General features: G+C 39.7%; 1 protein-coding gene across 2 annotated transcripts in view; it reads left to right on the forward strand.

The window, feature by feature from the left end:
- The first annotated feature begins 12 nt into the window (after positions 1-12).
- Positions 13-21,904, forward strand: part of RIOK1 (RIO kinase 1) — a 28,545-nt gene continuing 6,653 nt past the window's right edge. The window contains exons 1-13 of one of the 2 annotated variants that reach the window (XM_004753677.3): positions 13-303; positions 3,116-3,326; positions 5,307-5,397; positions 6,653-6,722; positions 8,345-8,387; positions 10,229-10,321; positions 11,072-11,184; positions 11,286-11,366; positions 12,738-12,824; positions 13,256-13,393; positions 13,963-14,066; positions 17,185-17,291; positions 19,858-19,923. In XM_004753677.3, the coding sequence (XP_004753734.1) occupies positions 233-303; positions 3,116-3,326; positions 5,307-5,397; positions 6,653-6,722; positions 8,345-8,387; positions 10,229-10,321; positions 11,072-11,184; positions 11,286-11,366; positions 12,738-12,824; positions 13,256-13,393; positions 13,963-14,066; positions 17,185-17,291; positions 19,858-19,923 (1,275 nt within the window). In that variant the 5' untranslated portion in view covers positions 13-232. Of the gene's footprint in view, positions 304-1,274; positions 2,729-3,115; positions 3,327-5,306; positions 5,398-6,652; positions 6,723-8,344; positions 8,388-10,228; positions 10,322-11,071; positions 11,185-11,285; positions 11,367-12,737; positions 12,825-13,255; positions 13,394-13,962; positions 14,067-17,184; positions 17,292-19,857; positions 19,924-21,904 lie in introns of those variants that run through there. The other variant, XM_045066981.1, reaches the window with a different exon arrangement.

Consider the following 21,904-nt stretch of genomic DNA (forward strand, 5'->3'; position numbering starts at 1 on the left):
GGTTGAGCGGGAGTTTCCGGTCGGGGAGATCCTGTTTCCTGCCGTAGCAGGTGTATCTCCTTTTTAGCACGTGGCGCTCGCTTTTAGCTTCGGAGCTTCTGAGTGGTTTGCTAGGCGGGCATCTGCCGAAAGGCGGTTTGATAGGCGGCGGGTAGGACTGTCCCTGTGGGGTTCCCGTTCCAACGCTGCGCGGACGGCCTCCCCGGGCGTCGAGGCTTTGCGCGCTTCCGTCATGGACTACCGGCGGCTGCTGATGAGTCGGGTGGTCCCGGGGCAGTTCGACGACGCGGATGCCTCCGACAGGTGGGCGCGGGTTGGACACTGACTCCGCTGGGATTCTGCTCTCTTCTCCGCCAACCGCCCGCTTGGGCTTTTGAGGGAGACCAGTAGTTGTTCCGCTTCTTTCTCCATCCCAGCCGGGTCTTTTATAACCTGCTTTGCGGCAGAATTAGCATCGCGGGCACGCACAGTCGGGATAGCGGTTAGGAAACACAGATTTTTGCTCTTTAACTCTATTCAGCCTTCAGAAATATTTGAGCACCTACTGTGTGCCGGGTTCTGTCTTTAGCGTTGGAGATGGTGATGAACAAGACTTAAGTCCCTGCTGTCAGTGAATTTTACCTTGTACTTGGGAGGGACTGACAGTTGAGTACCTAGAGATATTTAAAAAAAAAAAGACACTATGTAAATAATTAAAATCAGTTGGTAGACTAACGACAATGTCAGGAGGGAGTTAAGTCAAGATTTGAACGACGAAAAGGAACTAATCTCAAGCAGAGCAGAAGGAACAGACGTTCAGCAAAAGACAACAGTGCAGAGGCTTAACGTTGGTATCGCTCTTGGCTGTGAAGGGGAGATTTAGAAACCATTGTACCTAGAGCACAGCAGAAGTGATTGAGAAGATGGCTAGGTACGATGTAGAAGTGAGATGGGGCCAGATGGTGTAGAGCTTTATAAGTGTTGAGGAGTTGGGATATTTAAGTATTAATAGAAAGCCATATGAGAGATTTTAGCAGGGGAATGACATAATATAACTTATGATTTAAAGGAATTGCTCTGTTATGGAGAGGGTGGTTTTGGAAGGCATGGATGGAAGCAGTTCAAAATTAATACAGTAGGGGTGCCTGGGTACTCAGTTAAGCATCTGACTCTTGATTTCAGCTCAGGTCATGATCTGAGGGTTATGAGTCCCGCTCAGGCTCCACACTGGGCATGGACCCTGCTTAAGAGTCTCTCCCTCTCCCTCTGCAACCCCCCACCCCAACTCATGTACACTCTCTCTCTTAAAAAAAAAAAATTGACAAAAGTAATTCAGTTCATACTTGATGGGAGCTAGATATAGGGTAACAGGATTATGTTTTAGGTAGAAGTGATAAGATTTGGTGTATTGAATGTGGGCTACCCTGTGAGGCAAAAGGAATTAAGGATAATTCCTACATGAAACATAGAGAGTTCCTTTGGAATTCCAAGAGTACCGATTTTACTTTGTGTTTACAGTAAGGATTCTTTACATATACATTTTATTAATCAGTTGGGGATTTTTTTCAGTAAATATATGTTGATCATTTTCTGTGTGTCAGATCTAACATTCGTGGGTAGGGATGCATTGATAAACACCACCCTGATTGACACAGGGCTTTCATGGTAGGAGGGGAAACATTAAAGGATTAGACAATTGATATTTGTATTAGAATCGGGTAACTAGTAAAGAGGAAAAACGGATGAGGATTAAGGAAGACTTCCGTGAGCAAATTATCATTACTGGGAGGTTACATTGGATTTAGCCAGAAAAATAAGATTTTATTTCAAATTAATTGCAGATTTTTGTTGCCAGACAAACATGTATAAGGCTTTAGGGAAGAAGTAGAAAGGTGAAACCCAGCCCAGTGTTGCTGGTGAATAGTTGACGGTAATGAGTGTGCACTGGCTTACCAACCATGGCTGGATATTGTGAGGATAAACCAGTGGATTTTAAACATCCTACGAGGCACAGAACGACCTTCCAGAATGAAAAAATTGTCCAGCCAAGGTTGAGAAGTTCTGGTACAAATGAAGTGTAACTTAGACATGCCACTCTAGGTTACTGGCAATTAAAGGATCAAATTAAGGATTGTGTTTACAGAATCATAGCAACTATAGATAGCAGGTGTGTAATGATTATTTTCTTCCCATCCATATTTATGGAGATTTGGAGCCCTGTAAGCTGTGACTAATTAATAATCAGGATTGATCATCTGAATTTACTAAACTCTCGTCTGACTTTTTTAAGCTAGTAGTTCACATTATCAGCTGTTCTATGTGGTTCTGTCTTGTTCTCTACATGAGAGGTCAAAACTGGTAGTTCCTCTAATGACTATGACCTGCGGACACATATTTTGTTTGGTATGCAATGTTTTGTTAAAATTAAATGTACCAGTTAAGTAGGATTTGCTGCAAAAATCCACACTTCTGGCTTCTCTTGAATAACTAAGAAGATACAGTAGCACTTGGTCTGAATTTTCCCATGGCAAGAAGACACCCCATTGGTTGTGCTCCCTTTTTACTCTGGACCTGTTCTCTGGTTTCAAGACTCACCACTTCTCATACTGAATTACACGCATACTCCCAGTCTCATTTGTGGCGCTTGTGTTGTTCATTCCTTCCCTTCACGAACAAGGGTGATTTGAAGTTCTTTGTGTGACCCAGATCTTGATACAGCTCCTTTTGTTGGAGTGGCACTAAGCTCAAGGTAAGGCTGCTTTAGACTTATTCTCAAATTTTGTCAAAAAGCCTTTTTCCCCCCTCTTAAGGCATATCCGCGAATGGTTTTCCTAGAGGCGGGTCTGGTGTATTGGTCAGAGTCCGTTTGTTCAGCAGAGAAAGTGACAGCGTAAATCCTAACTTCAAAGTGGGTTTCATACCGGGTGTATTTCTTCTTTAGTAGGACCAGGAGAAGAAGCAAACAATGGGAATGGCACTGTGAAAAACAACTTGGTGTTGAGTTTATGGGGAAGTACTTTGGAAGGAAAACTTTTACATCTATTGGTATAGATTTAGTCTGTTGTATCGCAAATAATTACATGTGTAGATCCTACTAGAGGTCTGTGTAAACATGCTGAAACATTGTTATTTCTAGTGAAAGCATTGACTTGAAGACCAGCAGAGAACAAGATGGTGTTCTGTTTGAAGACCTGCACAATGTGTCTGAGAAGACGGGGGAAGGTGAGATGGAGGAGGAGGAGGAGGAGGAGGAGGAGGAGTCCGATGATGATGACGACTGGGACTGGGATGATGGAGTTGGGAGGCTCACCAAGAATTGCATCTCAAATGCAAGGAGTAACTCCCAGGTATTTTATGAATGATTTTATGCATCTGTTACTGCTTACGTTATCTTTTTTTCAAAGAACTTTTTGTCATTCTCGGATTGACTAACTGAAAGATTTCCATCAGGTTATGTTGCCCTGTAGCCCCAGGTTTTAACCATTTTCATTCTTCATCCTTTTCGTATTTCTGGTAATTTCCTGGATGTAGATTCCTTTCATAATGAGTACATTTAAAAAGAGTCATTTAAATTATGATGACGAGCTTTAAAATGTGCACAGGAAAGGATGTAAACAGGCAGTTTACTACAAATGGTTAGGAAGCATGGAGAAAAAAGTTCAACTTGCTTAATAATTAGAGAAGTGCAGATTAAATACGCAGAGATGCCATTTTTTTCCCCTATGAAACTGACCAAGACCCAAAATTATAATTGCTGATTGAGTAAATAAGCACAGTTATTTGGAGGATAAACTGGTATATGAGAAAAAGTATTTAAAACATAAAATAAGTGCTTTGACTCAGCAGTTCTTCTAGGATTGGGCCAAAAATAATGTTAAAAGAATGATCCTCCAGTATTGCTTATACAGAAGCATTGGAAGTAAACTTGATTAATTACTGAGGGACTGATTTCCCTCATAGGATCCCTGATGGGATGTTATGAGACTTTAAGATACGTTGCAGTGGAAAGCTATATTAATGACATGTTTATGATCTACCGTCTCTGCTATGTACAAAATGTGAGTTCCCAGACTACATAAAGTCTTCATCTCAACTGGAAGTACTTAATGTTTTAGGAGTTTGCAGAGTCCTAGGATTAGCTGGTACATCTTCCTGGAACATACCAGTTTCTGAAAGAGATGGAGGGGGGAGAAAGCCAAAAATATTTCTTTGACTGTTGAGGCTATTTTGTGGACTAGAATGCTAGCAATTAAAAATAACCAGATGAATTTCACACTTGTGGTCTTGTTTTGGTAACTCCTTCATTGATTTGTTGGTGAGACACTGAGCTATTTCAACTTTGAAATAGTGTAACCCCTTTGAGCAAAGCTAGTAATACAAGTAATTATACGTCTTTAAATGTTAACTGTTGTCTTGGGTGTTGGGAATTATACATGATTAAAATTTTACCTTTGATTTCTACTGTGAACCTGTATTTAGAAATTTTTTAAAAATTGTATTTAGTAGAAAACTTTAAAGAGGTCTGTGCAAACAAGAAACAAGTCAGCTTCACACTTCCAAGTTGAGATAACAGGATTAAGTCAGCAGTTATTATGGGCGCCTTTTATCTGTACTATATTCTCTTATTTATGGGTTTTTTCTTCTCTTTTTGCTATTACTTAAGTTTGTGCATAGTGCCAGAAAGTCTCATACCTAATCTTTCCCTTTCTTAAGATAGTAGACCCAAACTGAGATTCTTAGAACCAGTTTCATGTTGGTCTAAGCTCTTTGTTATACACTTCGGGTATAAATGAGCATTTTCAAATTTTGAATCTATAAAGCAAACAAAAAAATACATTTAATTTTAATTTGTTACTTCTAATAATGAGGAATACATTGTAGAGAGGTTAAAAAGAGTCAGATGGTACACACTCCTTTAACCACTAATTTTGTCCTATTTCAGATGTCTTTAAAAATTTCTTACACAGGGCGCCTGGGTGGCTCAGTGGGTTAAGCCGCTGCCTTCGGCTCAGGTCATGATCTCAGGGTCCTGGGATCGAGTCCTGCATCGGGCTCTCTGCTCAGCAGGGAGCCTGCTTCCCCCTCTCTCTCTGCCTGCCTCTCCATCTACTTGTGATTTCTCTCTGTCAAATAAATAAATAAAAATCTTAAAAAAAAAAAAATTTCTTACACAAATGTGATTGATTCTTAACCTTTTATTGGGGTGCTCATTCAAGTATTGATGCTTTAATAGTTAACTGTGAGCTAAGGAAAACGGGATGTGATAAAGAACCCCGAGGTCTTTATTTAAAACTAGTGCTTTCAACTCCGAAACTCATTTCTTCTAGGCAAATCGACAGACTTCCAACTGCAATTCAGCCAAAATGTCTACGCCAGCAGACAAGGTCTTACGGAAATTTGAGAATAAAATTAATCTAGGTGAGTTCGTAAAATACATTTGGGCTCTGAGGAAGTTCTTCAGAAGCCATAGTGTTATTAAAATGTTGTTAAATCAAGAAATGAGAGTATTCAGTGTTGCTGACTGATAACGTTTACAGAAGATAAAAACTCAGTGACTTAAAAGCCTGGCTTCAGGAAGAGACTTTAGCTTAGATTTTTTTTAGTTCTGTTTTTTTCTCTGTTGTAGAATTATAAAGTTACAGGTGCCTGTTCAAGTTTTTGTCTGTTTTGTATTAGATTTTATGGTAAGATTATCCAATAGTAGGATCTTGAAAATATACTGACCCTGGAATGTGTAAGTTGGGATGCTGTCTCCATACAGTTGAAAATCCATGTATAACTTTTGGCTCCTCCCAAAAACTTCACTACTAACAGCCCACTGGTGACGGGAAGCCTCACTGATAACACAAATAGTGGATAGACGCATAGTTTGTATGTTATATGTATTATATACTTCATTCTTACAATAAAGGAAACTAGAGAAAAGAAAATGTTAAATCATAAGGAAGAGGAAATACATGTGCAGTCCTTTGCTGTGAAAATTGTGCATGTGAGTGGGCCTGGGCAATTGAAACGCATGTTGTTCAAGAGTCAGCTGTGCTAGAATACAGAACCTAAGTACATTTGGCTTTACTAGACACTCAGTGTGTAGGTGTCAGTCATTTAGTGAGCTGTTGAATGCTGATTTGAACCACCAGCTCTTGAAAAATGCAGGGTCATCTTTGTCTCACAGACACTGATAACTCATTATAAACCTAGCACATCTCTCAAAGCCCATGATTGAGCTATAATTTAAAATGAAACTTGAAGTTTTTAGAATTAGACTTGGAATTCAAGCAGTTATGTTGTCTGTATTAGTCATGTAAAGTATGAACAAGTGTCTGAAATACAGCATATGCAGGTGAAGTATTTTGGGGGGGATCCCTGGGTCCGAGTTTCTGTGGCTCAGAAATCGGAGCCGTGGTGATGACAGTGATAACGCTTGTCACTTGTTACACAAATGTGATTGATTCTTAACCTTTTATTGGGGTACTCAGAGACACAGCATCGTGCTTGTCACTACAGAGACACAGCATCGTGCTCCTCTCTGAAAACATGAACATTTTTTTAGTATTCAAAGATACTCTATACAACAAAATATTTAGAAAATAAGGAAGAGGGAGGAAGTATTCTATTCAGACTGTTGTCTTTTTGTCTTCAATGTTGTTTACATTGTGTATTTTTTAATTTTCAGATAAGCTAAATGTTACTGATTCTGTCATAAATAAAGTCACTGAAAAGTCTAGACAAAAGGAAGCAGATATGTAAGTAATATTTTAGCTATAAAACATGGCTGATGGGGACTAATTTGAGACAAAGTAGCATCTTGGTTATAAATCTTCTGGAAAGGATATTTCTTTGTATACTTAAGCCATTTTTTTCATTTTTTTTTTTAAGTGAGGGTATCCTTTCCTTTATAAGTTGAAAATACTGAGTCTTAAGATATGTATGGTCAAACTATAATTTTGTGAAATTCACAAATATACTCTCAAGAGGGTAATGGTTTTAAACTAAAATCTAGATTCTAGATTAAAGTAAAATGTTAGAGCATAAAAATATTCCCTTTTAAGAATTTATTAAAATTTATTCCTTTCCATGAAATATTTTTAAAAATTCAAGGGAAGATTTCAAACTGAATAGTGATATATCTAAGAACAGTTTTTATTTATTCTTCTCAAAATCAGTTGTTTAAGATCTGGCTAACTTCTCCATCGTAGTAGCTCTAAGGCATTGACAATATATTGTAAAAAGTGATTTTAAGGTTATACAGCTAGTAGTGTTGGAACCAAATTTAAGGAGCACTTGGGTGACTCAGTTAAGTGTCCGACTCTTAATTTTGGCACAGGTTGTGATGTCAGGGTCTTGAGATTGAGCCCTTCATTGGGTTCAGTGGGAGTCTGGTTGCGGAGTCTCTCTCCCCTGCCCCTCCCCCTGCTTGGCTGTGCATGTACATGTGCACTTTCTCCCTCTAAAATAAATCTTTTTTAAAAAAAAGAACTGAACTTAAAAATCAGTTTTATTCTTCTGGTTTATTGCTATGCTGAGCTATATTGCTATACCTAAGAGATAATCAGCTTTTCTTTTCTTTTTGTAAAAATTTATTTTGAGAGAGAGTGCGTGCGCACCCACTGGAGTGGAGGGAGGGGGAGAGGGAGAGGGAGAGAGAGAATCTCAAGCAGACTCCCAGCCGAGTGCAGAGGGTGGGGAGGGTGGGGGGAGGGGGAAGTTCGATCTCAGAACCCTGAAATTATGACCTGAGCTGAAACCAGGAGTCCGACACTCAACTGACTAAGCCACCGAAGCGCCCCAAGATACAGACTTTTTGAGAACTGCCATAATCACTTGTTATTTCATGAAGTGTTTGTTTGGATCTTTGTGAGTTTAGATGAGTGCTAATAGAGTCACTAAGTGTATGAGCTGAAACCAACCAGAGTTTGCATTTTAATGTAGAACCCAGGAAATAACTTAAGATGATAAAACCTTGTGTCTTTGTAGAAAGGAACTCTAAAGAGAAGGCAGTATCAATGACTTTAATCTGTATTAATAGAATCATTAAAGATTTAAGGGCAATTATTAATAGACTTGGTGTTTTCTCTTTTGCAGTGTAGTTCACTTTATCCCAGCTGTTCTTTTTATCTAACCCTTCTGAAATATGGACAGAAATATGAATGAAATAGGCAGATGTGCTCCTTTTGCTGTAGGGAACTGAATTGATGATTAAGGGGACATGAAGGAATCATCATTGAGCAATGAAACTACAATGAGATTATGAAATCTGTTATTAAAGAAACTACCCATATAGGAATTTCAAGGAATGATACATTTGGAAACTTTATTTTGGCTTCTAAATTTTGAATGTCACATATACATTTTTGGTTTTGCTTAGGTATCGCATCAAAGATAAGGCGGACAGAGCAACTGTGGAACAGGTAAAATTTCAATGTGCTGCAAGCTCTCTATTTTATTTTATTCACTTTCATTTCATTTCATTTCATTTCCTTTCCTTTTCTTTTCTTTTCTGATTGTATTTATTTGAGAGAGAGACAGAGAATGAGCTGGGCAGAGGCAGAGGGAGAAGCAGATTGCCATGCTAGTCAGGGAGCCCAATGTGGGGCTCCATCCTAGGACCCTGAGATAACGACCTGAGCAGAAGCAGACGCTTAACTGACTGAGCCACGCAAATGCCCTGCAGGCTCTCATTTTAAATGAGCATTACTTTTCTCTTGGGTTATAGTTTGCATTCATCCTTCTTGCTTAATGCTGATGTTATCTAAAACTACTCCTTCCTGTACTTTTGAGTTTAGAAATCTACATTTTGCTTTATTTATAATAGGACTGTTAACAGATAAATTAGAGTCATGTCCCGCTCTGGCCATCATGCAGTGCTTCCCTCTTCTGTGGGGAAGCAGAATTCATTGTAAGATCGGAATCTCTTGTCTTGTCTTAAGGTCAGCAGGAATTTTTCTGAGCTTTCACAAAGGATAGGTATCTGCCACAAAGTGGGGGTGTGTGTGTGTGTGTGTGTAATTTTCAATTAGAAATTCATTACTTGGTTTAGAAATTACACTTGTTTTTATTCTTTCTATTCAAGAGTGGAGAAGAATTTTCTTTGTTTTCCCATATGTAGACATTGTGATTGGATGTTAGCATTTGCCCAGATTTTTGATGTGAAAATGTGATAGAAAGGGTCAGAACATTGCTGCAGCCGCCTCAAGACTGATTGCGCTGACTTCAAAGGGGACCCTTTCCCTGATTTACTCATCTGTAGCAGAGGTGTGCAGACTCCTTCTTTAAAGGGTTAAATAAATACTTTAAGCATTATGGCTCACAATTTTTTTTTTTTTCCTTAAACAACTATTTTAAAATGTAAGGGCCATTCCTAGCTTCAGGCTATAGAAAAACAGGCTGTGGCCTGCATTTGACTCATGAGCTGTAGGGTGCTGACCCCTGATTTCTTTTTTTTCTTAATTTTTAAAAATTAAAAAAAATTTTTGTAAACATATAATGAATTTTTATCCCCAGGGGTACAGGCCAGGTTTACACACTTCACAGCACTCACCATAGCACATACCCTCCCCAATGTCCAAAACCCCCACCCCCCTTTCCCAACCCCCCTCACCCCAGCAACCCTCAGTTTGTTTTGTGAGATTAAGAGTCACTTACGGTTTGTCTCCCTCCCAGTCCCATTGCTGACCCCTGATTTAAAATTGCATGTCTGGGACAGTGGCCACTGAGCACTTGAGATGTAGCTAGTCTGAAGTGAGACGTGCCATCCATGTCAACACACTGGACTGTGAAGGCTTGGTGTAAAAAATGCAGTGTTAAATCTCTCGCTGGTAACTTCTTATATCAATTGCATGTTGAAATTGATAGTGTTTTAGATATATTGGATTAAATAAAATAAAACAAATTTTACCTGCTATTTTTTACTCCTTATAATGTTACTAGAAAATGTAAACCTAGCTATGTGACTTGTATTATATTCTCTTAGCTAATGTCAGTCTACGGTCAATTCCGCTTCCTTTTGACTTGGTTGGTAGACTTTAATTTCTGTGACTGAACTTGTTGGTTCATCTCTTGTCTCTCTGGCTCTTATGTCGCATTTTATTTACTAAAATTCTGAGTGAATAAAAACACCACAGTTGATACTCATTGAGTCAGCCAGGATGGCCTAGTACTTAAGCTCTTCAGATTATTAATGGTCACCTGTTTGAGTGAGAAATATTTGGTACTGTCTCTCTGAACTTTTCTTTTTTTTCCAATGTTTTAGGTGTTGGATCCTAGAACACGAATGATATTATTCAAGATGTTGACTAGAGGAATCATATCTGAGATAAATGGCTGCATAAGCACAGGAAAAGAAGTGAGCTTTTCTTTGGATGCCTGAGTGTTTTCATGTTAGTTTTCTTACTTCAGATTCCAAAAGGAACTAAGGCACTTGGTACATAAATGGTGCCTTTAAAAAGTAAAGGAAAGGAAAAAAAAACACACAAGTCAGAATAGCTTACTCTTTCCAGAAACAGCTTTATTAATATTTATGGGTGGGGAGGAAGTTGGGCACACAACTGTGCCTTTTCACCTCCGTCACAATACTGGATCACTGGGTCCAGGGGTGCCAGGGTCAGTGCAGATGGTCTGATTCCTGCTGGCCCGAGTCCTTATTGCATAGTTACTAATGGGGGCAGGGGCTTAATCTGGTTTCTGTGAGTCAGCCAATCTCTTTCCCATTTTTCCTTTGCACTTGGATATGGAGAAAGACACAGCATTTTTAAATTAGCAACTCATCCTATGGGAAGCACTTCTCAGTAAAACTCAATTTATAAATGAGATGTAAGAGTGTCTTAAAATATTTTTCACCTACTTGAGATACAAAAATGTTTGGAACGGCTTCTTGTACATCAATTGGATCTTACTATATACGTAAATTAGAGCCCTACTTACTGTACCGTTTGGTGACGATGTTTTAGAAGATGGTGTTTCTCATATGTGTTACTTCAGTTCGCTTGACTTTTTTTTTTCTAACTTTTGAGAATAGAATCAAATAGAGTGAAAAATTGAAATGCCATGTGTAGCTATTTAACACAAATGTCCTTTTGTTTTTGATGCAAAATAGGCGAATGTGTACCACGCTAGCACAGCAAACGGAGAGAGCAGAGCAATCAAAATTTACAAAACTTCTATTTTAGTATTCAAAGATCGGGATAAGTATGTAAGTGGGGAATTCAGGTAAGCTCCGATTCTTTTTCTAGTTGGCCTAATTTCTCCATCCTAGAATACAGACCGGAATAATGGAATGATTGGAATAACAAATATTTTTCTCGTTCAAGATTTCGTCATGGCTATTGTAAAGGAAACCCCAGAAAAATGGTGAAAACCTGGGCAGAAAAAGAAATGAGGAACTTAATCAGGTGACTGTCAGGGAGGGGGGCGGGGGGGAGGTGTGTGGCTGTGCTGCGGCAACCATACTGGCCCTCTCTCCTTCCTGCTGGCAAATCCCAGGGTGGTTCTGTCCAAAAGTGGGTACTTGGAGTGCTGTTCATTTCTGTTAGATCCAGCACATTCCTGGACAAATAAGAACTACCTTGTCTTCTCTGTTTTGGGAACCCATTACTTTCCCACTCTGTTTTGGGAAAAATTTACATTTATTTAGCAAGGCTGGGTCATTCCAAGCTCCTTGGAAGCCATGTGAAAGCATTTAAAATTTATACTGAGGATGATAGGGGCTGTTGCAAGATTTTAAATAGGGAAATGCACAGTCGGGTTTTGAGACTGATGTGTCATTTTTTATAGGCATTGGAGTTTTAGACAGTTTTGTTAAGACCTCAACTCTGTCATGGTTTTCTTTTTCTGGTTTCAGTCCAGTCTTGGACATATTTATCCATTCTTTGTGCTGACACTTTTATATCAGGTGAGGGCAACTTATCGAGCTGAGACCAAGTTTTCTCAAAAAATTGAAGTTTTGGGGTGCCTGGGTGGCTCCGTTGTTTGCTGTCTGCCTGTGACTCAGGTCGTGATCCCAGCGTCCTGGGATGGAGCCCCATATTGAACTCCTTGCTCGGCAGGAAGTCTGCTTCTCCCTCACCAGCTCCCCTGTGCTGGTGTCCTTCTCTTGCTGTGTCTCTCCGTCATAAATAAATAAAATCTTAAAAAATATTTTTTGAAGTTTTTTTCCCCTCTTTCAAATACCTTTTTGGCGTTTTATCTGCAGTGCATTAATGACATACATTGGATATGTTAGTATTAAATACTTGTTTTGAAAGTACTTTTGAAATCTTCCTGTGTTCAGCTAGCTATTATGTATGAATCCAACTGTTTTGTTTTGTTTTGTAAGTAAACTACACCCACCGTGGGTGGGGCTCTAACTCACTACCCCAGGATCAAGAGTCTCGTGTTCACTCTACCATCTGAGCCAGCCAGGTGCCCTGAATCCAAGTGTTTTTTTTAATCATTGTTGAGGCTAATCAACTCAGAAGACAGATCTGCTGTAGTTAACCAATTCCAGGATGCACAATTCACAGTTTCACATCTCTGGAATTGGGCTGAGCCTTAGAGGTTATGAGATGTAGGTTAATTCCCAGTGTTTTGTCATTCTTGGTTGTGCATCATGGTGCTACCCAAAATCTCTGGGATCTTCAAGTTTCTGAAATGCAGTAACACCGTTGAGACATGTTGATGCTGTTTCCTAACAGCTGTATTAATCTTGTGTGCTATAGCTGCTGTCATTTGTTTTGGATACTGGGTCACCTTTTCCCTTGTCCTTTTGTCTTTGAATACCACAGGCTGAACACAGCGCAGATCCCATGCCCAGAACCTATCCTGCTGAGAAGTCATGTTCTTGTCATGGGCTTCATTGGTAAAGATGACATGTGAGTACGTAGAAGGCTAAGAATTACATGCTCAGAGGTGTATTTTTTTTAAAAAAATTTTTTCAGAAGTATATTTTTAAGTGCTTTGAATTATCCAATATAGGACTCTTTCCCATTGAAATAGCTCCTTTCATCTTGGAATTTTTTTTTTTTTTTGTGAATCTTTTCCACTGTACTCGTGCAGAGAGTTATTCATTTATTCTACCTTTTTAAGTCTCAGAATACTTCAGAATAACAAATTTGAGGAATGTTTTCCACAGTAAGCTGGGAGAACACCTGTTTCTCGACAGCTTTTTGGATTGGTACATCTGTAGTGATATAGTTGTTCAGTGATGAGTTGTTGAAAAGAAGTCCATGTAGCCATGTGTGGTACAAAGCAAGAAAACTCGTTCTGGGGCATTTTATCTTAGTTTGTTTTATTTGTATTTAAGGCCAGCGCCACTGTTGAAAAATGTCCAGTTATCAGAATCCAAGGCTCGGGAGTTATATCTACAGCTCATCCAGTATATGAGAAGAATGTATCAAGATGCCAGACTCGTCCACGCAGATCTCAGTGAATTTAACATGCTGTGAGTGTGTTTTGTCCCCTAGGAACCTCCTGTACAGCACTTCATGGCCTTCAAGAAAATAAAGTCCAAAGCAAGGAGTCATTTTTATTTTATTTTTCGATTTTTTTATTTGAGAGAGAAACAGAGACAGGAAGAACTCGAACAGGGAGGAGAGGGAGAAGCAGACACCCACCTGAGCAGGGAGCCCAACCCGGCCCTCCATCCCAGGACCCTGGGATCATGACTTGAGCCAAAGGCGGACACTTAATGGCTGAGCCACGCAGGCGCCCCCAACAAGTCATTTTTAAATTCTAGAGTTTTCAAGTTGGCTTTCACATGGTCATAGTGTAGGATGTGTTCTGTGCCCTACAGTGGCCTTAGTCACAGAACTGACCGTCTGATCCTTAACAGATTTACAGGACTTTGGAAGTTGTTTCAGTTTTCATCTCCTGCTAGTCAGAGTGGCCTCTTACCCTTACCCACCTTGTTCGTTCTATTGACTATTTCCTTTGCTCTTAAGATAGAATTTTTTTGAACAAAAAAATGCAGGAAAGTAGTCGATCCCAAGTCCCTGTGTGTCTGGCCCATAGGTACCATAGCGGAGGTGTGTACATCATTGATGTTTCTCAGTCCGTAGAGCATGACCACCCACATGCCTTGGAGTTCTTAAGAAAGGACTGTGCCAACGTCAACGGTGAGTGGAAATTGGAGTTTCCTACCAAGTTGTTTGTGTCTGTTGGTTCTGCTGATACCAAATCATGGCACTGAATCATTTCATGTAGTGGTACGTCTACCATTTGCTGGGAGATGGTATATATACATACATATATTTTAACTTTTTTAAAATTTATTTTTTATTTATTTTTAGCATAACAGTATTCATTATTTTTGCACCATACCCAGTGCTCCATACAGTCCGTGCCCTATATAATGCCCACCACCTGGTACCCCAACCTCCCACCCCCCACCCCTTCAAAACCCTCAGATTATTTTTCAGAGTCCATAGTCTCTCATGGTTCACCTCCCCTTCCAATTTCCCCCAACTCCCTTCTCCTCTCTAACTCCCCATGTCCTCCATGCTATTTGTTATGTTCCACAAATAAGTGAAACCATATGATAATTGACTCTCTCTCTGCTTGACTTACTTCACTCAGCATAATCTCTTCCAGTCCCGTCCATGTTGCTACAAAAGTTGGGTATTCATCCTTTCTGATGGAGGCATAATACTCCATAGTGTATATGGACCACATCTTCCTTATCCATTCGTCCGTTGAAGGGCATCTTGGTTCTTTCCACAGTTTGGCGACCGTGGCCATTGCTGCTATAAACATTGGGGTACAGATGGCCCTTCATTTCACTCCATCTGTATCTTTGGGGTAAATACCCAGGAGTGCAATTGCAGGGTCATGATTTTTAATTTCTTGAGGAATCTCCACACTGTTCCCCAAAGAGGCTGCACCAACTTGCATTCCCACCAACAGTGTAAGAGGGTTCCCCTTTCTCCACATCCCCTCCAACACATGTTGTTTCCTGTCTTGTTAATTTTGGCCATCCTAACTGGTGTAAGGTGATATCTCAATGTGGTTTTAATTTGAATCTCCCTGAGGGCTAGTGATGATGAACATTTTTTCATGTGTCTGATAGTATGTCTTTTGTATGTCTTTTTTTTGTATTTGTATGTCTTCATTGGAGAAGTGTCTGTTCATATCTTCTGCCCACTTTTGGATAGATTGTCTATTTTGTGTGTGTTGAGTTTGAGGAGTTTTCTATAGATCCTGGATATCAACCTTTTGTCTGTGCTGTCATTTGCAAATATCTTCTCCCATTTTGTGGGTCGCCTCTTTGTTTTCTTGACTTTTTCCTTTGCTGTGCAGAAGCTTTTGATTTTGATGAAGTCCCAAAAGTTCATTTTCGCTTTTGTTTCCTTTGCCTTTGGAGACATATCTTGAAAGAAGTTGCTGTGGCTGATATCGAAGAGATTACTGCCTATGTTCTCCTCTAGGATTCTGATGGATTCCTGTCTCACACTGAGGTCTTTATCCATTTTGAGTTTATCTTTGTGTACGGTGTAAGAGAATGGTCGAGTTTCATTCTTCTACATATAGCTGCCCAGTTTTCCCAGCACCATTTATTGAAGAGACTATCTTTTTTCCACTGTATATTTTTTCCTGTTTTGTCAAAGATTATTTGCCCATAGAGTTGAGGGTCCATATGTGGGCTCTCTACTCTGTTCAACTGGTCTGTGTGTCTTCTTTTATGCCAGTACCATGCTGTCTTGGTGATCACAGCTTTGTAGTAAAGCTTGAAATCAGGTAGCGTGATGCCCCCTGTTTTATTTTTGTTTTTCAACATTTCCTTAGCGATTCGGGGTCTCTTCTGATTCCATACAAATTTTTGGATTATTTGCTCCAGCTCTTTGAAGAATACTGGTGGAATTTTGATCGGAATGGCATTAAAAGTATAGATTGCTCTAGGCAGTATAGACATTTTAACAATGTTTATTCTTCCGATCCAAGAGCATGGAATGGTCTTTCATCTTTTTGTGTCTTCTTCAATTTCTTTCATGAGTGTTCTGTAGTTCCTCAAGTACAGATCCTTTACCTCTTTGGTTAGGTTTATTCCCAGGTATCTTATGGTTCTTGGTGCTATAGTAAATGGAATCAATTCTCTAATTTCCCTTTCTGTATTTTCATTGTTAGTGTATAAGAAAGCCACTGATTTCTGTACATTGACTTTGTATTCTGCCACGTTGCTGAATTGCTGTATGAGTTCTAGTAGTTTGGGGGTGGAGTCTTTTGGGTTTTCCATATAAAGCATCATGTCATCTGCGAAGAGAGAGAGTTTGACTTCTTCATTGCCAATTTGGATACCTTATATTTCTCTTTGTTGTCTGATTGCTGTTGCTACGACTTCTAATACTATGTCGAACAAGAGTGGTGAGTGGGCATCCTTGTCGTGTTCCTGATCTCAACGGGAAGGCTGCAAGCTTTTTCCCATTGAGGATAATATTTGCTGTGGGTCTTCCATAGATAGATTTGATGAAGTTCAGGAATGTTCCCTCTATCCCTATACTTTGATGCGTTTTAATCAGGAACAGATGCTGGATTTTGTCAAATGCTTTTTTTGCATCAATTGAGAGGACCATGTGGTTCTTTTCTCTTCTCTTATTAATTTGTTCTATCACATTGATTGATTTGCGAATGTTGAACCATCCTTGTAGCCCAGGGATGAATCCCACCTGGTCATGGTGGATAATCTTTTTAATGTGCTGTTGGATCCTGTTTGCTAGGATCATGTTGAGAATCTTAGCATCCATATTCATCAGTGATATTGGTCTGAAATTCTCCTTTTTGGTAGGGTCTTTGCCTGGTTTGGGGATCAGAGTATTGCTGGCTTCATAGAAAGAGTCTGGAAGTTTTCCTTCTGCTTCAATTTTTTGAAACAGCTTCAGGAGAATAGGTGTTATTTCTTCTTTGAAAGTTTGGTAGAATTCCCCAGGGAATCTGTCAGGTCCTGGGCTCTTGTTTTTTGGGAGGTTTTTGATCACTGCTTCAATCTCGTTACTAGATATTGGTCTATTCAGGTTGTCAATTTCTTCCTGGTTCAATTTTGGGAATGCATCCATTTCATCTAGGTTGCGTAGCTTATTGGCATATAACTGTTGATAATAACTTGATGATTGTTTCTACTTCCTTGGTGTTAGTTGTGATCGGGAGATGGTATATTTTTATTCCTCTCTTTGTTTCTCCATAAAGTAGTTGGAATAATAATCTTTCCCCTCCTAAGGCTGTACTGTATTTTCCTTCCAACAGATTTCTTTCTGAAGCACGGTGTTGCCGTGATGACGGTGCGGGAACTCTTTGAATTTGTCACAGATCCGTCCATCACACATGAGAACATGGATGCTTACCTCTCAAAGGTGAGATGGGGCGAGGAAAGGAAAGAACAGGAAATAGTAATTTGTGCTCACGTGGCACTTCCAGGGACTCCCAACTGCTCAGCGTATGTTCGTTTCAACAGCTTCTTGAGACCTTCTTTTGATTTCACACATAGGGAATGAGAAGTACAGTGAAGAGCCAGTGGGAAAGCCAGGTTTCTTGACTTGAAGTGTTGGGCAAGGTCACATAGACCACCAAAGGTCATGAACCTTTAGTGAGAAACTTGTTTGGCTTCTGGTCTTTCCCTTGTTTCTCAGAGGCCTTTTTGAATCCTAGAACTTCTGCAAGTGTGGCGAAATGCACATAGTGTAAAACATACCATTGTAACCACGTGTAAGTGTATGGTCCTATGGCATCATGTACATTCACACTCTTGTGCCACCATCATCACTGTCCATCCTGAGAACTTCTCCATCTTGTAAAATACAAACTCCGTACCCAGTCAACGTTAACACCCCGTTTCTCCCTGCCCCCAGCCCCTTCTACTTTCCGCCTGTGAGGTTGTCTACTCTAAGTACCTCCCGTAAGTGGAATCATGCTGTTTTGTTTCCTTTTTCTGGTTCCTTGTTTCCCTTAGCATAGTGTCCTCAAGATTCATTCATGGTGAACAGCCACACCTGTGCACCCATCCGTCCGAGTGGACACTGGGGGTGCTTCTGAAACCCCTTGCGTGTTGCAAATAATGCAGCTGTGAACATGGGTGCACCAGTCTCTCTTCAAGACCGTGCTTTCAGTTCCTTTGGGTGATACCCAGAAGTGCAGGTGCTGCATTAGCTAGTAATTCTGTTCTACTTTTTTTGAGAAACTGCCATTCTGTCTTCCTTAGCAGTGAAACCATTTTACATTCCAGCCCAACACTGTGCAGATGGTTCCAGTTTCTTCACATACATCCTCACCGTGTTCTGGTTTTGTTTTTGTGTTGCTCTTTCTTTTTTCTTTTAATTTTTTTTTTTTTTTTTTTTTTTGACAGAGAGAGGGATCACAAGTAGGCAGAGAGGCAGGCAGAGAGAGAGAAGGGGGGGAAGTAGCTCCCCACTGAGCAGAGAGTCCAATGCAGGGCTCGATCCCAGGACCCTGAGACCATGACCCGAGCTGAAAGCAGAGGCTTAACCCACTGAGCCACCCAGGTGCCCTGTGTTGCCCTGTGTTGAGCTGTCCTCACGGGTGAGAGGTGTGGAGTATCATAGCTTTGATTTGCATTTCCTTGGTGATGAGTGACGTTGAGCATCTTTTCACCTGCTTGTTGGCCACATTAGAGCTCTATTCACAGAACTTTTTCAGGGAGAAATCAGGCAGAAATCATTGTTTCTACAGGTGTATTTCCCAGATCTTGTGAGCCTATAGTAGAAGTGGTCAAACTGCCTCACTTGTCATTAAGTAGTAGAAGTGGTCAAACTGCCTCACTTGTCATTAAGTTATCTTTTTTCCACTTTTTTTTTCTGTTTTTTATGTAGGCTCCCCACTGCGTGGGGTTGAACTCACAACCCTGAGATTAGACATGAGCTGAGATCAAGAGTCAGACACTTAACAGACTGAGTCACCTGGCACTCTTGTTATTAAATTCTTTTTAATGTTGTCACCCTCTGCTAGACTGCGAGCCCATAAGGGGCAGCAGGCTGATTCCTGTATTACCCAGTACCAAATCTGTACCTTGCACTCACTAAGCAATTATGTGTGTTAATTGAATAAATACATACTGTTTTTATTCCTAAAATTTTTAGCACTAATTTTAGTGTCTGAATGAAAAAACCAAAAACCCTAGTACAATTCTTTTTTTCTATGTATTCCAAGTAGAGAACAAATCTCCAGTTTTCCAAGACCAGAGACTCTCATAGAATCTTTGTCACCTTAGCTGCAGCCACTGCTCAAAGAGATTCCTCTGGCATTTTATTTTTCTGCAGCGTTAGACACACATGCTCGAAACTAGAGGACAGTCCACTTTTCCTCTTTGATTCCCTTCATTGACTACTACAGAATTAAAGGGTGGTTCTTCCATTCTTTGGGTCTCAGCTGTTTTTTAGTAAATATTTTTGCTAATCATTTAAAAATTAGGAAAAGTAGGGTCTTGAATTCAACCCCCTGCACGGGGTGTGAAGACTTCTTTAAAAAAAAAAAAAAAAAAAAATTAGGAGCGCCTGGGTGGCTCAGTCAGTTGAGCATCTCCGTTTGGCTGAGGTGTCGGTCCCGGGGTCCCTGCCCAGCAGGGCATCTGCATCTGCATCTCCCCTTTCCTTTGCCCCTCCCCCTGCACTCTCTCTCAAATAAATAAAATCTTGAAAAAGAAAATTAGGCAGTTTCACTCTTGAGGAAAGGGGTAGGGATTCCCCAGGGCTAAATAGTTTGGTTTACGCTGTTACCTCCGAGCTGAGAGCAGCCTGTTTGGTGAGGTCTGACAGAGAGAGCCATTCCCAGGCCTCGGAGTCCTTTTTCTCAGAAGTGAGAGGTGAAACTGAGAAAGATGAGAGCAGGTTTATCCTAAAACGCAGAAATGGATGCATCTTCTGTAGGTCTAATATAAAGGAATGTAACTTTTGATTTCTTTCCAAGGCCATGGAAATAGCATCTCAAAGGACCAAGGAAGAACGGTCCAGCCAAGAGCATGTGGATGAAGAGGTAAGGTGGATTATCTATCCACAGTCGCAGGAAATGCTTTTGAGTTTTTGTTTTTGAAGGACATGCTAGGTCATGAACTTGATTTTTAAGAGAGAAGCAGTTTTCAGATGATGAGACTATTTCCTTGTACATAATTGAACTGAACCAAATTGGATAAATTACATTTCATTACATCATTCCACTCAGCAGCCTATTAGCACATTGTCCTAGACGGAGACCTTTACTTATTTGTTTGAAGAATAGTTCACGCACGGTATTGTATCACTTTCAGATGTGCAGCACGGTGATTCGGCGTTTCTGTACATTACTGAGTAGTCTAGTTACCAGCTGTCACCATATATATTATTATAATGTTACTGACTATATTCCCTGTGCTGTTTTAAATACCTGTGATTTATTTATCTTAAACCTAGAGGTTTATACTCTTTTTTTTTATTAAATTGTATTTTTTATAAAACAAAACATAAGGACAATCATATGTTTACACATTTGTATAAAAAGTAGTGATCAGTTTAAAGTAAAATAGTTAAAATAGAGTAACTGTAACTCAGAGACTGAAAATTCACAAGTCATATATACTAAATAGCACAGTTGTTGCTCTTGCTTCCAAGGGAAGATGGCTAGAGACGATCTGTCACTCTTGGTGATTTCATCTCTGTCCCAGGACATAGAAGTTTCTACTCTTGACCTCCTTCTCATTCCTCCGTCCTCTCCCCGTCTGGCACCCACCAGTTCTCTTTTTCTGAGCCTGTTTCTGTTTTGTTTGTTCATTTGTTTTTTTTTTTTAAAGAGTCCACATATAAGTGAAATCACATGATACTTGTCTTTCTTGGTCTTATTTCACTAAACATAATAACCTTGAGGTCCATCCATGTTGTCACAAATGGCAAGATTTCACTCATCTTTAAGACTGAGTAATGTTTTTGTGTGTGTGTGTGTGTGTGTGTGTGTATACACACATTTTCTTTATTAATGGGCTCTTCGTTACTTTGGCTATTGTAAATAATACTGCACTGAACATAGGGGTGCATGTATCTCTTCGAATTAGTGTTTTTGTTTTCTCTGGATAAACACCCAGAAATAGAATTGCTGAATATTGTGGTAGTTGTATTTTTAATATTTTGAGGAACCTCTGTAAGGTTTCCCATAGTGGCTATACCATTTTGCATTCCCTCCAGCAGTGAGTGGGCGTTCTCTTTTCTCTACATTTTTGCCAGCACTTACTTCTTTTTGATAATAGCCATTCTGACTGGTGCGAGGTGATCTCTCATTGTGCTTTAGATCTGTATCTCTACAGTGAGGCTGAGCATGTTTTCATGGGTGTGTTGGCCATCTGTATGTCTCTGGGAAAATCTCTGTTTGGGTCCTCTGCCCATTTTTATATCATTTATTTATCGATTTATTTTTTTGGTGGTGAGTTTTTTGAGTTCCTTAGATCTTTTAGATATTAACTCCCTATCAGATACATCATTTGCAAATTATCTTCTCCCACTTGGTAGTTTGTCTTTTCATTTTGTGGATGGTTTGATTTGCTGTGAAAAGGTTTTTAGTTTGATGTAGCCCTGTTTGCTTATTTTTGCTTTTGTTGCCCTTGTCTGAGGAGAAAGGTCCAAAAAAATACTACTAAGACTGTGTTTAAATTTACTTTCTTTGTTTTCTTTTAGAAATTTTAAAGTCTTAGATCTTACATTTAGGTTTTTGCTCTTTTGTGAGTTTATTTTTGTTTGTAAGATAGTCGTCCAGTTTCATTCTTTTGCACGTGGCAGTCCAGTTTTCCCAATACCATTTACTGAAGAGACTGTCCTTTCCCGTTACATGTTCGTATCCCCTTGTTGTAAATTTATTGACCATATATGCATGGGCTTATTTCTGGGCTCTTTATTCTGTTCCATTGATCTACATGTCTGTTTTTGTGCTAGTGCTATGTGCTGTTTCAATTATTACAACTTTTAAAAAAATATATTTTATTTATTTATTTACC

The sequence above is a fragment of the Mustela putorius genome, unplaced genomic scaffold, assembly GCF_011764305.1.
Source record: "Mustela putorius furo isolate JIRA1106 unplaced genomic scaffold, ASM1176430v1.1 tig00003870_pilon_pilon_pilon, whole genome shotgun sequence".
NCBI classification, from domain to species: Eukaryota; Metazoa; Chordata; class Mammalia; order Carnivora; family Mustelidae; genus Mustela; species Mustela putorius.